This window comes from Leguminivora glycinivorella, chromosome 5 (genome assembly GCF_023078275.1).
Source record: "Leguminivora glycinivorella isolate SPB_JAAS2020 chromosome 5, LegGlyc_1.1, whole genome shotgun sequence".
Taxonomy (NCBI): Eukaryota; Metazoa; Arthropoda; class Insecta; order Lepidoptera; family Tortricidae; genus Leguminivora; species Leguminivora glycinivorella.
The window spans coordinates 14,952,184-14,968,509 of NC_062975.1; the positions used below are offsets into that span (position 1 = coordinate 14,952,184).

At 35.4% G+C, this 16,326-nt stretch overlaps 1 protein-coding gene across 6 annotated transcripts in view; it reads right to left on the reverse strand.

Annotated features, from left to right (window-relative positions):
- LOC125226170 (polypyrimidine tract-binding protein 1) overlaps positions 1 to 16,326 on the reverse strand; it is a 681,511-nt gene that overhangs the window by 202,575 nt on the left and 462,610 nt on the right. For 3 of the 6 annotated variants that reach the window (XM_048130079.1, XM_048130078.1, XM_048130082.1), the window contains one exon: positions 9,930 to 9,986. The exons of the other annotated variants lie outside the window; for them this stretch is intronic. In XM_048130079.1, the coding sequence (XP_047986036.1) occupies positions 9,930 to 9,986 (57 nt within the window). The remainder of the gene's footprint in view (positions 1 to 9,929; positions 9,987 to 16,326) is intronic. 6 annotated transcript variants of the gene reach the window in all.

The window sequence follows — 16,326 nt, forward strand, 5'->3', positions numbered from 1 at the left end:
AATCCGTTGCGTAGTTTTAAAGATTTAAGCATACATAGGGACATAGGGACATAGGGACAGAGAAAGCGACTTTGTTTTATACTATGTAGTGATGATAATAATATACGTAAGCTTTTCATGTTTTCGTAAAGACATTTTTGGTCCTTCGAACGCGCTTTTCATGATTTTTTGCAAGTTCAAAGGTGCATGACAATGTTTATATACATTTTCCATTTTGACAACCGGCTTGGCATAGTGGGTAGTGATCCTGCCTATGAAGTCGATAATCCTAGGTGGGATATTTATTTCTGTGATAAATCCAGATATTTGTTATTTTGACAAAAAAAAAGGAATTACGAATACATAGTTACATAATACAACCATAATTTTTCAGATGGAAATTTAATTTTGTACTGTTTTTCTATCACTAATGAAGTGCCGACTAATCGGCCCTTTTTGCCGACTAGTCGCCGACTAATCGCCGACTACAAATGTGGCCGGATAGTCGGCTTTCCCGACTAGTCGGTACATCCCTAGTAAAGACCAAATTAATGCAGAGAAAATACTAAAACAACACTTAAAAATTTAAAACCAAGCATTGTAGGAGAGTGCAAACAGTTATTTATCACAAAATATTGCGAGAACCGCTTTGCCATAATGTATTTACATATTTTTTTAGGCAAAATGCTTTTACTTTTAACTGCTTTAATAAAAATATACGACAAACAGTTTTAACGCAGACCCCCTCCTATTCAATTAACCGACGTGATTAAATTTTTACGCGACTTAAAAAAAAACGCCAACTTCCCGCCTTCATAAGTAGGCTTCCAACGATTTTATTAGCATATAGAACCATTATAGTCTATAGACTTCCTGTTCCACAACTTTTATTATAATGGAGGAATTATGTTTCAGGTTGTTTAAAGCTGCCGTTAAATTTGCCTTTTCAGTCATTATAATCAATGCTAAAAGCCTTTAATGCACTGAATGCCACTGGCTATCAAGCAATCGAAAATACAATTCATAGTTTTTTTTTAAACTATATGTCTACCGCCAATAGGAAACCTAAAATACAGTTAAAAAACGGATCTATAATAAAGTTATATTTATCCCGGCCTTTAGTAGGGCGAAATGAGGAAGATAATACTTATAATAGTGATTATGAATAGGTACCTGCCACATTTGGTCCGGTGAAAGTACTAGCTTCAAATTATAGACCATCGTCTGATCCGATCCTAACACCCCCGAGGCGAATCAGTCGCATTCACGCCGTTTTTGCCGAAGCCAAGCGACCTGGCAAATACGCCACCTGAATATAGCTTCAGCATTATGTAGATAGGTAGTTTAGGAATGACGTTTATTGATATATAATTTATGCACTTTTGCAACTTCGTCAACCCGGCTATGCTTGCCTATATCTGACGATTTCAGAAATGGATGTCGATGATGAGGATTGAAGAGCATTACGATTTATCGCGTATACGTTTTAACTTGTCGATTTCAAATATTTGCAAGAACGGAACTGTGTATCTAAAGAGACTTACGCCGTTGCCATAGAGCAAACCACGTTTACCCCGAGGCTTACAATGGAAAGAAATCCTCGCCCGCTCTACAAACAACGATATTCATTTTTAAAGGAAAGAGTGGTAATATTTTCACTTCAGCGAAACAATATGCGCCTTTTATCATATCTCGCAAACTTCGTAATAAAGACACAGAGGACACAAACGAATGTACGTTTGTAACGCGTTTTTGCAAATCAGATTCGGTCTCGTGGGCACCAACCTGTGTCAGCAAGTCGAAGTACTCACATAAATCCCACTATGCGCCCACCAGGGAATAAGTGTGGAGTAATTGCGAGCACACGAGCTTGCCTGGCGTCGCGAACATTAACTATTAAATTCGTTGCATATTAAACTACTGCTTCGGGGCGGCGTATTACAGATCTCGTACCTGGACGTTTTGTTCTTGTTTTCCCGGCTCTGGGTAAATTCCGGAAAGTATAAGTGGCGTTTTCAACGTTAGCAACTTTTGGCTTCTAAGAAGCACTGAATTTTTGTGAAATTAATCCGATATTATACAAACATCACAGGTGGAATTCTCAATTTGAATATTCAAGTTAAGATTATTATTTAACTTAATTGTGAAATCAATGGCAGTACTAATTACGCAGAAGATTACATCAAAAGTATTCCTTGCTAAACGTAAATGTTTGCCTGCCCTAGGGAAACGTACCATTAGATATCAAAATAAGATAAATTATTTTTAGAATAGATTTATTTCATCAGTCTTATAATTGACACTGTTTAAGTAAATAGTAAATAGTAGGTTACGATTTGACACCTAGTACATGCAATTGCGCCGCGTTCCGAATATCTTGACTTAAATACTTGACAAATTTTATCTATATGGCATATAAAATATACGCATCACTAATTATTCTACGCATGATTGCAAAGTCTCGTTCTACTTGTTTATATGTTTCTTCTCCCTTTCAAATTAAAAAATGACTTTGTACCATCGACTTATGTTAATATCGACCGGTGCTCGAGTAAATCTCAAAGTCAAAGTTCTTCGGTGAGTCTGAATTACCTCGCTTGGCTAAAATACCCTCTTTGTTTTAGACTGCCAACAGGCAGAGGGCCGTGGAGTGTTCGAAACCCCACTTGACACGCTTCATTTTTACCTTTCTCTCAAATTGGAACAGGGGTTGCTGCTCACGTGTATTACTTTTTTGTGAGTTAATAAGATTTTCACATTGTTTTGTTAATGACGGTAAGGTTGCATAAATAATTGACCCAGTTTGTATAATCAGAGAGTTTTTCCAAATACCAGTGTTGAACCTCTACCTTGCTTTTGTCGTTTTGACAGGTACTTGATGGCATAGACATTACAGAAAATATGTGTAATTTTTGTTCCTCGTAAGTAAACGTTTGGTGGCGCTGTTCTCTTTTTGTGACGTTTCACGATTGTGTGTAAATGTGTAATAAAACTTCTGGTAGCAACACAGATAATTCACAGGTAAAGAGGTAATACCAATACCTATACGTAAGTAGGTAATGTATTCTGGCATGAAGTGTAAACTCGCTCAAAATCTAGGACCTCAAGAACTGCATAAGTATGAGTTTTCTCACTTTGATTGGGTTTATGTTTCCACTGGCTATATCTATAATTAGTTAGTTTTCAACCAAATTAAACAAGCATTCATAACAAAAAATAGAGACTTACTCGAGAATTGAATAACTTGTATTTGAACTCCATGAAAGGACGGTATTCAGTTTTGCTCACACAAACCTCTGGAGTCTTGTCTAATTCGCTTCGAAGTTGGTCCTAAATACAAATGTTAGTGCATACCGCTAAGAACTACTTTTCCCATCGGGCGCGGCTCGGCGCCGTGGCAATGCACTTTCGCTGACCCCATGCCTCCTCCCACGATTCGGTCTCGTTCCCCCCTGAAACCTTGGCCATCCTGTGTCTCGCTCCCACTGGCCTGCGCCTGCGATTCCCGGGTACTGGGGTAATAACATTCTACGACGCGGTACGCCGCTAGAGTGGAACGAGTTCTGTCCATGACTTCGGCAATTATTTGTAGAAGACAATGGTCGAGCTCATGCTTTATATCATGGAGTTGAAAGTTATCTTTAAATATTTTTTCACTTTTTTTATTGTAACATCAATTCCAAAATTCTTGAGATAGCATGTTAGTAATGCACGTAAACTAGGGTGTTGCATATTTTATCAAAGTTAAAAAGTGCTATGTCTCACCCCCTCAAATTGTTCTCTGGTACTAAAAAGTTATTGTAATTTTTTTTTAGAATTTTTCGATAAATTTTAGAGGTCGCTATACACAATGAAAATTTTTATTTTTCATACCAAAATGATTTTTTTAATATTTTTTTTTTCGTTTTTTCTGTCTAAAACAATGTTTTAAGGTATTTAAAGCTATTTTTAAGGATATTTGATATTAAGAATAATTTCGTTTGATTTTTAATAATTTTTATTCCTGTACTGTTGGTACAAGTCAATAAAATCCACTAAAATCAGTGTTTAATACACCTAAAACACGAATTTTATGCGTAAAAAAAATTAAGCTGTAATGTTATATCAAATTTTAGGTACATGAATACAATGATTCGTCATAAGTATCATAAAAAAAAGAAAAAAAGTAATAAAAAAATCATTTTGTATGAAGAATCAAAATTTTCAACGTGTGGTAGCGACCCCTAAAATGTAACGAAAAATTCTGAAAAAAAAATTACAATTATTTTTTAGTACCAGAGAACAATCTGAGGGGGTGAGACATAGAACATTTTAACATTGATAAAATAAGAATCACCCTAACGTAAACATTTCGGAACTGTATTAGTTACCTATACTAAATGACGAATATAGTTCCGAAACACCACCTTGTAGAATGAATGATTTTAACCAATCGTTTTATACTATAAAACAAGCGACGAAAACGGGTATCAGGAGAGCCAATCATTTAGGACGATTTCTAAGGAAAAGTTAATCAATTCGTATATTTATATAGTTCCAGTAAAATTCTTCAACACCATGAATGTCTTAAATCATAAACAACTTTGGCTTTGCTGAAGCTTGCAAAAATGCGGCAATCGCGATTCCGAGCTGTTATCGTTAATTTATAATTGCACGCTAGAGCCACTAGAGTGAGCACGTTGAATGTTCGGTCGGTACAGTCAATGGCTATACTACCGTACAAAAAGGAGCCTGCACAAATATCAGACGCTCGTATGGCTCTAGAGATAAGATCGTGTCAGATATTTTTGCGCACTTCTTTTTGTGCGATATTATTGCCGGTGACCATACCGACCAACTTGTGTGCTTGCTCGGAGAAAGCAGTGCACAGCTGCTGTATAAAACAATACGTTATAATAATACGAACATGTAGCAAAATACATTTTACAACTTGTGGACGATCGGAATTTGCTTTTCACAATCTGATCTTATTTTCACTTTAGTGATAGCTAAACGTTTACGTTTTTTTTACAGGAATAAGGACTCCACTTGCGATAATATTATTGTATATTATAAAACAACAATTATAGAAAGATCAAAAGGAGAAGCGCTTGATATCGTGTCAGATATAATCACTTATGTTTTTCAATAAAAAAATTGTATGTACCTTTTCGAGCTGAATCGCACTACCATTAAGTTGGGTCGGATTATGCGACGGTAAGCTAGGTTCATCTGTATAGTTTGAAAGCGAGATGTCAAGTATTCAATCGGACGTCAGCCGTATTCAGACTTTATCCATGAAAATTTTAGGATGACATTCGTTAGCATCCCTCCCAGAGAGTCGGGGCTCGGAGCATATTGCTGTGAGCAACAAACAAAACGTTCAAAGTTGACGATCTTGTTGTTGTATTTTGCAACATAGGGGTAAGTATTTGGGTGCACATTCGACTGCGCCAATGACGCGTGTAAAGGAAGCCGCGTTCGGTTACATTCCATCGTACAATGAGTAATTTAAAAATTCAAAAACTCGTCGAGGCCGCGTGCGCGAGGTGAGGCGATCTTACGAGCACCACTCGGCAATTGAGACTGTTACTGCCTGCATGCTACCTATTCAAGTCCTTTTATCTTGTTCCGTTTGAACGCCACAATAAAATCGAAGCATTTTGACATTAAAGCAAAAGTCTCCTAATGGTTTCAAATTACGGTTGCACTTTTAACGGACACGCCACTTTTTATTTGTTAAAAAAGTCGACTAGAATTTATAACAGACTAGCTTTTGCCCGCAGCTTCGCTCGCGTTAGAAAGAGACAAAAACTAGCCTACGTCACTCTCCAATCTCTCCATCCCTTCAACTATCTCCACTTAAAAAATCACGTCAATTCGTCGCTCCGTTTTGCCGTGAAAGACGGACATACAAACAGACACACACACTTTCCCATTTATAATATTAGTATGGATCTCCTTACAGGTAAATTGCACAAGACTTATATAATGTTAACCATTACCAAGCTCTTTGCAAATCCTGTTAAAACTTATTTATTTTGCCAATGCTCGCCTGGAACGTCTGAAGAAAAAAACAGATCAAAAAAGGCGAGTCACGTTACAAAACTTACATTAGTTATTCCAGAAAGGATTGTGGAATCTAATATCAATTAGGAACAAATGGGAATGTGGGCAGTTTCTTCAGGCACGCCGCGTGCGCCGGCTAATTGGTAAACATGGCGGAGAACAAATGCAAGCGATTGCTCGCTACCAGCTCACAACTATTTTTAAATGAAATTCTTTCAACTCATATTTCCAAGTACTTCCATAGTATCGCAGTCAAAGGTGCATCAGGTTTTGGAATTCGGTATTTGATTGCAATTCAATTATTCAGCTGTTATTCGTTGCGTTGGTTAATGGTATATGGGTTCAGTGGATCCAATAAAAGTTAATTGAACTAGCTTTTATTTGAATTTATTCTCTAAGCGAATAACTTAGGCGTGAGAATAAGTTGATATGATTAAAATTTCAATTTGAATAACCAAGAATAGCGTTTATGTTAAGCAATAGGAAATAGCTTTACGTTTGTATGCATATTGTTGTGACGTAAATAAAACTTTCTTTGAAGTAAAGTTCATAAGAATTTGGCTGTAAATGTGATATTATATTTGTATTATATTACAGATTTAGAGGTTGTTGGATTGTATGAATGTCAATAAACATAATGAATAACAGAACTCATGGGATTAAAAAAAGGAACTGTAATAATTATAAATTTTGAAATTGCGTGTACTTGAATCCCTACTTGGCCATGTACACGTTAATAAGTCCAATTTATATGACTGCAATAAGGGTTTAAAAATATGTATTCTTATAGAAGCCATTTAAAATGCCTTTTCGCTGTATAATATTCAAAGCACTATAAAAGCTTTTGTTATGGCCAATTATTCTTATAAAAGTAATGCATAAGATAACTATGATGCTTTATGCCTCATAGGAGCATATTATAAAACGTCTATCCAGCAAACAAATTATAGCATTTTATAAAGTGTTTAAAAGAATTAAAGCCATACATTTTCTCTTATACAATAATTATAATGGCATTATTCTTGAAAGTGTCGTATTAAAAGTTTTTATAAAACTAATTGTGAGAAGGAACCCTAAAGATATATAAAATGGCGAATCTTAAGTAACACCGGTGGCTATTATAAAGTTTTTACTCTTATAGAGTATTTGTAAATGATGTGCTTACTGCTTTTACTCTTATAACAGCCTTGCTCAAGACATGTCAATATTAATTAACCGCATTTTTAGTACAAAACCGTTGAAATACAAGGGCGCATTAATAATACAACACATTTTATATCACATTTCACCATGAAATTGGATTCCCACACAGTTTTCATAATAAATAAGCAAATAATTGTAATATGTAAAAGTTAACTTACCGTTTACTAACTTGCAAAATGGATGACTTGATGATGATGTACACATAAATCACTACGAATAGCACAATAAACTTTTAAAACAGCATCCTGTTTCGCCGTTATGAGTTTTACTCCCTTATATCTGATGATCACAAAACGTGTACAAGAGCTATTGCCCTTATTAAAGCTTTGAATATGATTCTTACAAGTATAATTGCCTTTATTAAAGCTTTAAATATGATTCTTATTAGTACATTAGCCTTTTAAAAGCACTTTTCTTGCCATTATAAGGTTAACTTTCTTATTGCATGCCATAATAAAGCACGTACAAGATAAGAAAGCTAATAATATAGCAACTACAAGGGGGATATAAGGTTTTTGGCCATATAAGGTGTGCCCAAATGCCCTCTTGTAAAGGGTTTACAAGGTTATTATAAGAGTACTATTTTTGGCATTATAAGCCACTATAAGACTAATTTTTGTTAGTTGGGTACTTACCGACCAAACGAATCATCATTCCTGAGTTTCAAATTGCCTTATCAAGAAACTGTACCAAAGAAATTTAGACCAAATTACATCAATCATAAAGTTTGAAATAATTCAAGAGATTCCATTTAATTACTGTTTAGGTAAGTAGCGAAATGAAAATGGGCCTTACGGGAACGTTACAAGTTTTCATTTGGCAGGAAGTCAGGGGTCAGTTCGGCGGGGTCATTGAATTAAGGGCTTTGAGTTGTTAGGGATAGGGCTGGAAGTGTTGTGTGAGTGTTGAACGCTAGTACGTTAGGGTAAAAACTGGGTTGTAATTAGTCTGAGCTGTGAACAGATGCGAGTCAAGTGGACGTCGGCGGCGATGGATTTGGACTATGGCCTGGCAGAGTGTTCCCGAAGCTTGCACCCATGTATAAAACCCTTTAAATCGATAATTTTTTTTTAAAAAGAGCGTCCGTATACTATGCTGGTTTTCTCGAATTTTCAACACCCTGCTATTTACTAAACCAAACTTATACTAGAAATATGCAAATAATATCTTTTCATGCAGTGAGAGCTTTACATAATATTTCAATAATACGAGATTTGCAAATTATTTCGGTGATTATTGCCGTGATGTCAGTCAGTGCTACTGCAACTTCCATAAAAGAACTTCTACAACTGCAGCGCAATGAACACAATTACTACTTAAACTGACTACGCAAAGAAGATTCATGAAGGCAGAATCGAAGCTCTATATTGGTATAGTCGAATTTCACAGAGATAGAGTTAGTGCGAAAAGACAAGAGCCATACTCTTATATTCCACGTGTCTCTCATTCCCCGCAGAATTTAATAGATTTTTCAGGTTACTCATCAAAAATGAAATGACGTAAATTCTTTGAAATTAAGAATTTTCTTAAACTTATCCCCCTTTTTTCCCGTCGGTGTAGTAGAAGCGGACAGCCCACAAAATAAGTAATTACGAAGGTAAAATAAAACTTCATTTCAACTAAGTAGAAGTATTGGAAGTCAGATTAAAGGAAAAACTTAGTTTATGCAGAAACTGGTGCAGTCATATGAACTGTGAAGTACAGGCGACGAGTATAAGTTGTGAAAGTAGGGCTTATTAGCTGACTTTTATTTGAAAAAGCATTGAGTTGTTAGTAAACGGTAAATAGTTTTATTATTAGAAGATCCTATACATAATATACGTGTACCTAAATGAGTTGTTTTGTTTATTGTTTTTATCCATTTGCGACTGAGTTTAATCAAATAAATTGAAGAATAATAGCAGGAACTATAGTAAAGAAAATTTCTAACGGCAAATGCAAAAATGCGTTAATTAAAATAGCCTAGATTCGTAAAGTTTATCTATTTAATCAAAAGATGATTCTCGACCAAACAAATGACAAACTATTATTTCAAAAAGTAACAAGTCATTTGCGGAGATTTGAGAAAAAAGGCGCTTAAACTATTGAGCAACTTTCGGATATAAATACAGGATAAATTTAGATAGATCCGAATATTTTCGATTTTACTTCAACCAAAAGTATTCTGAGATCCCCCTTTTGCAAATATTTACGGCTATATTTTACGTTCACATGCATAAAATAAATAAAATTTCATGCAAATTGTTATTGTATATTTGTTTTCTGTAATCCGTTAGTTTTAAGCTATCAGTATTCGATATTTGCAAAGTGGATTTTTTTATGAATGTATGTGCATTTATTTACGTAAAATAAATAAAAAGGCTTTTTGGGAACGTTTTATGTACGAAGCAAACAAATGTAAAGTTACCGCAAACATTCAGAGAGTATACGAGTAAAATAATGACTTTTTAAAATTTGACAAAATTGCTCAATTTATTTTCAAATACCAATTAGATATTAAAAGACAATGTAAGTTTTTAAATCTTGCGGATACTTTTCAAATCAGAAATAAGTCATTCAGTACAAAAAGAGACGTAAGGGCATTTAGAGTTACAGTTTTCATTATGAAAATCGAATGTAGAATTCGCTACTGGCCCTGAAGTCGTTTTTTATTCGGAAAAACCCAAATATAAATAAATAAAGGTAAACTGTGTACTTACCGTTTCGGACGCAATGTAGCGCCCGTTGCTGCACTCAAGTAGTGAAGATTCACTCACCTGAAACGAAAAAAAAAACTAATTACTTGCCTGCCAGTGATTCCAATAGCTTTCCCGTTCGTATTATTTAGTCTGTAGCTATAATGCAATAAAGTGTAGGGGGAATCTAAAGGTAATTTCATCTAGTGGAATGGAATGAACCTTCCCTACTTTAAGATTGATTACCTGCTGTTGCTGGATCCTCAGAGGGATCAGATGTACAGATGTAAATAAAACAGTGCATGTTTTGCATAGTCTGATTGTTTGAGATGCGAAACAGTGAACTTGGTTATACTTTCATCCCTTTAAGGAGCTGATACTAACTTTATCGAAATATTGTTAGACTAACAAACATTGACCAAAATTACGAGTTATGACTAAAATATGAATCCACAATTCATTTCGTTGAAATATAGGATGTGATTAGTGGATTTCAATTGCGCTAGCGGGCAATTTCCATTCAATATACGTATATTTTCCGAGTAAAGTGGCTGTGACATACTAACAGACGTATTTGACAAACCTATTTATAAGCACTGAGTATTTCTAAACAGCGTCTTACTTAAAAAAAGTCTAACAATGTTGTATAGCATCTAACTATAATTCAAAATCCAAGGCAATGCAACTGCGATACCATTAGTCAAAAACCAATTCTCTCAGGGCAATAACCAGAATCAAAGCATTTAATCACACTGGTTTCCCAAGGGCGGACGAGTCGATACCTATTTGCATGACTAACCACCCCTTAAACCCGGGCCAGAGTATACCCTGGTCAACAATAGGAACGTTTAGCCATTCAGTCTCATAATGAAGTTAAACGGAGATTGTGGCCGGTTACCCCCACCCCTATGGCTCGTGGGCGAAACGTCGAGCTTTTAGTGAACATTGGCCCATCGGCGGACTTAATTGGCACGGTTTCAAACATTGGCATTGAGGATTCGGTCATATATGATTTCGTGTTTCGTTGAGGTTTGAGGCGTTTTATGGTTACAAATTAATACTTGTTTTGACTTATATGACTGACTGGAATGATTTAAATAGTACAAAATAAAAATTGCTAAAACTACATTGGTACAAAGAAAGTATCAAAAGAAAGTATATCTCAAAGTCTCAAATCAAAACAAGTATTAATCTGTAACCGTAAAACGCCTCAAACCTCAAAGAATTATCACCAATGCCAGTGAATTACTTTAAATGTCACTAGTAAAGTATACAATGTCACTAAAAAGGTACTAAAAACTATGTAATATCAAACGCAATTAATAAATAAAGTCCGATGGCAAATCCGCAAAATTAAAATTGGACTTTTTAAAACGCGCCATTAAAATAATGTGGAAAAACGCAGTTAATACAAGCGTCACAAATATTTACACCTGGTATATGACACGGCGCCACTTGTCGCCAGTTACGCGCGCCGCCGAGCGCGAGCTCGCCGGGTTCAAGTCACAGAATTGGCATTGACACTCTTAGGGGTCTATTATGACGTAACGTTATCGAGGTTCGGGGATTTTCAGACAGTTGCGATGTTGAAAAATTTGAGTGAATTCGAGTTTTTTTTTTCAATAGTCAAACCAAAAAGTATTCTAAGAAACTCGTACGGTCTTGAGTGTTTAGAGGAAAGGCCGTTTTAATGTGACTGTCAAAATAATTGAATAATAGTTATTTGTTTTACAAGGGGGCAAAGTAGTTGTTTAACCGCACGTGCCAATATTGATACCCGAGCAAGCGAAAGATTCCAATATTGAACCGCGAGTGTAGCGAGTGGTTCAAAAGTGGAATCTTGAGCGTTGCGAGGGTTTCAAGGCACGAAGGTTAAACAAACTTTGCCACCGAGTGAAACACAAAATTTTTCACCACACCAACACGAACAAAATACTGACTATAAAACATCAAATTAAATCAAATCCATCAATTTATTCAATATTTATGATTCAAAATCATCAGGTAAATTCTTCCAGCCAGCTTAAGACATCAAGTTAAAATTTGTATGAAATTACTTTGTAGTCTTGTGGATAAATTTTAATTTTGCTATCTGTTTTCGAATAGCAAAATAAGCCTTTAACAGTTGGCGTGGTGAAAAGGTATTTGAAATATTTGAATTTACTTTTTTCTATAAAATTTATTGCAATTTTTATAGGTACATAAGTGTCAGTAGTTTCAATAGTACTAATATGAAGGAAACTTACGAGAAAGGAATGCCAAAACTTAGTCCATTAATAATAGGTAGGTACATATGTATGTTGCACATACCTAATAATCAATTATGTAAGGAGGATAGACGCACTTGTGTATTCGAATATTAGATTAGATACCTATCTATCTAGATTTTATACAACCTAGGTGATGTATCTACGTTTCAAATGTATTGAAAAGCAAGTGCAACCATTTTCGTTGCTTTTGAATGTGTTTAACTAATAGTACAGAACATATTCTACATAAAATTGTAAACAAAATATCCTCGTTACCAGGATGATGTGTTAAGTACACTGGCGGCTGCCACTCAAGTCCATGAAACAGTCAGAATTTTCTCCAAGTTGTGCATTGCCCTAGAGGATGTTACGAACTCGTGCATAAGACGCGTGGATTACTTTGATGGGCATATTACAGTTTTAGCTTGTTCAGCACTTAGTTATAAATTAAGTTTCGAAAGCTTACATTTTTAGTGTTTTAAAATCAAATTACACTAAGGCCTATAAAGGAGCATTCCACGAGAACGTCGCTTACGACAATGTAATTTTTCCTGTCACCCGTTGACCACGAACGCCGTAAAGAGTTCGAAACGTCGGGATGTATTATAAATTCATGTGTCGGGATGTATTTCAATACATGATATAATCCGTTTTCATAGTTTTATTACTGTCAATTTGTTAACCAAGCCATGAAAGGTTGTCAGACACAACTTCGCTTCATTAGCGTCTTCGGAAGTATTAGAAGAATTGCATGTCGTAAGCGACATTCTCGAGGAATGCCCGTAAGTAGTAGTTATAAGTCCAAGCAGGACCAAGTAAGTATGACGTCGACAAAACAAGGAAATAGATAACAAAAAAACCCGAAATTGTTCTGAATTATTGACAAGTAAACCCCCCAAGCAGTTGTGATCAAAGGAGGGAGATTGGTGGTATCGACTGCGTCCCTCGACATGCCGAAATTCTTTCCTACTTTGAACGTAAAAGAAATGTTGACTAGAAAACTAATTTGTAGTTAATAGATTGTTTACTTTCTGCTCATGTTTGCGATTCAATTGACCCTCTAAGACTTTGTCGTGGAACTATTTGGGAAAAGTATGCGTTTGAAGCTAAAACGATTTCAATTGGTTTCGGTGCAATATATGTATGTATAAATACACATGTTAGTAAATAACTAATACGCATACCTATTTCGCAATGCATATACATACAGTATGTTACCACCATGAGGATATTTATTAAAATCTATAATAATATATTACCAATCATATTAAGTATTATCTAATTTAATTTAACTGCATTTTTTTCACCAAATCTGCATTTCGTGCACTTCGTAATTGTCATTGCCCTTACGTGGCAAGTGGCTGTGCTGTACAATGCTGGCTATATTTTTTTATCTGAGAGTTTTAAAGTTATTTATTTATTTTTTAAATTAAAGGCATGGTTAAGTTAAATAACTCTGTTAGATTACGCTCCCTTAAAAAAGTAACCTTGCTGGTAACCCACTATATATTACGAATGGTCATATAAGTACGAAAGCTTTGAAACCGCCAACACAATATAATGGAACAGATACCCGTGATTATTACGAGCGGTACAACATTAGACATATTGTACGCCTAACAGGGGCGTAACTTCGTCGGGTGCCTGTTTCACCTCAAGTTTGCGAAGTTTTGACAACGCATCTTCCCCGATATTGTTTTAAGTTTATTGAGTTTCGAACATCGCATAACGCAAGTTTACTAATGAAGCGAATAAGGCCCTTTGGAATTTTACTAACATTTTATATTAATATGTGCTAGTTTTTATGATTTTCTTACAACTGATAAGTACAGTGTTTGTCTGGTGTGTTTAGTGATTTTATTTTATTGATTAACTTATCGTCATTCTGTAACCATTTCGTGACACTATATCCTATGTTTTTACTTTTATATTTGTATATCTATAGCTAAAGTAGCCACTAGCCACAGTATGGATGCCGCAAGACGGGATTACATTATTAAATAAGTACCTATGTAACTTTACAAAAGCTCCTTAGATTAAAATTCAAGCATTTAACATTAACGACGCGCAAGTCTATTGTGGTAGTTAAAAATACAGCGGCTACTCGCAGCCGTAAGGAAATGAATCTGAAAATAACTTGCAAGTAATGAACATAAATTATACAGTGCACAGTTCGAAGTAAGCCCACACGTGCTCGATATCTGGCCGAGTGTTCTGATGCGTGCGCGAGCGCGGGGTACGTAACCAAATGCACAAACGCTTTCTATAATATCGTTATCGTAGTTCTATCGCTTTCCCGTATTGGCGCGACAGAGCCAGACTGCGTTTCGAGCGGCGTCCAGCGTCAACAATTGTCATTTCATCTAGGCTGGCAGGAGATTCACAAGTTAATTGAAGCTCACTAAAACTACCTACAATACCTACATTTATTTATATTTATTTCAAATAATTTACACGGCATCACAGCATAAGCCAATACACCGAATACTTAAACTAATTACAAAATATGTCGTACTTATGCGTCAAAATGTCGATGCTGTTTCGTCACAGTCATCCCCATGTTTGCTTGTCTTGTTGTTCTGTCCATGAAGAATATAGGAAAGCTCAAAAAGACAGACGGGTGATATGTATTATGCATCAATATTTTATTTCAACGAGAACTAAATTTAATTCAATAGAACTCATTAATTAACAAGTAATGAGAACTTGGCTTTTTATCATCTCCGGGTTCCTGTCATATTGGTTTCTCGGAGTCCACAACTCGTGGTACGGCAGTAAACAATTGAGATAATTTTGTGCGGCGCGTACGCACGTGTAGTTCTATTACACTGATATTCAGAATTCGAACAGAGAACACCTACATGAAGAGCAGTTTTTTATTTTACTTTTGGCAAATTGGGACAAGGAGTTGTATAAATCAATAAGTAGCAACACAATAGTGTCGTCCGTTTCAAATCACACTTTAATTTCTATAATTTCCTGTCGATCCTGTTTAAGCGGGTTTGAAGTCTAGAAAATAAATTCTATAGTTTTTAGCTATAAAGAGAGAACTAAATGGATTGATATTCAAATCGGTCCTGTATAAAAAAGGCGGATATTTATTGCTTTTGCTACTTATATATTTATGTCCTCCGAAATACGTTTACCCTATTATAGGTAGGCTTATGTCGCCATGTCCGCAAAAAGAAAGCACTTTTAAGATTAGAGAGAGTGCTAAAAAGTCCTCGCACCACTCCTATTACGCGTATTTAAGTTTGGCGCGCAGTTATCTCGATTCGGGGCACGTCGAATGTTTATTAACATATCGACCATAAAACCGGGCGGATTTTTCCGCCTTCCGGTGCAGACGGCTTTCACCGTTTTTGCACTGCCCTTGCCCCTTTTTGTCTATTTTTAGCATCGGTGCTGTAAGCATGGTATTATGTAACGCGTTTTATTAAGTCTGCTGAGTTTAATTTATGGACACAAAATAAAATATATCAGCATTTTCTTACATCTGCAAAACTTTAGTTCGAATTAAGTTATAGATTTCAGAGCGCTGGTTCCTGTTCTATGCCATCTTTGACTTACTACGTCATTCATTATCCACAGAGGTGAAATTGGCACTATGTCTTTGTGTTCAATAGAGGTCACTATATATGATAACTGTCAATTTCATTATACGAGCGTGACAGTAACATAATAATGCGTGTATAGTTACGATAGATATATAGCTACGGACGGGTCAATTTATGAAAATCCAAAAAAGAACGCGTACTTTATTTACAATATTATAATTTTTTGGTAAGTAATTTTACCTATCAAAATTACTAAACAGATCACAATAAATATTTCTGATATAGGTATTTTTATTAAAGGAAATATTACAAAAGATAAAACGCAGCTGCATGGAAACAATGAGACAGCTTTCATCAAGTATACCCGAATTCTTCTTTGAATTTCAAATAGCACCATTTTAAAATATGTCAAGTTTCTTTCATTTTACCAAGCCACCTGTATCTGAGGCTGCTTATTTTTCATTTGCCCACGTTCAACAGTATTGGCTTACGGAGTGGACAGTCGAAATGAAAATACCGTCGCTAAAACGAAACTACTGCAAATATGGGAATAAAAACCAAAGGAAATGAATAAAAATGTATCGACAGATCGATAGGGATGAATAACGCTACGTT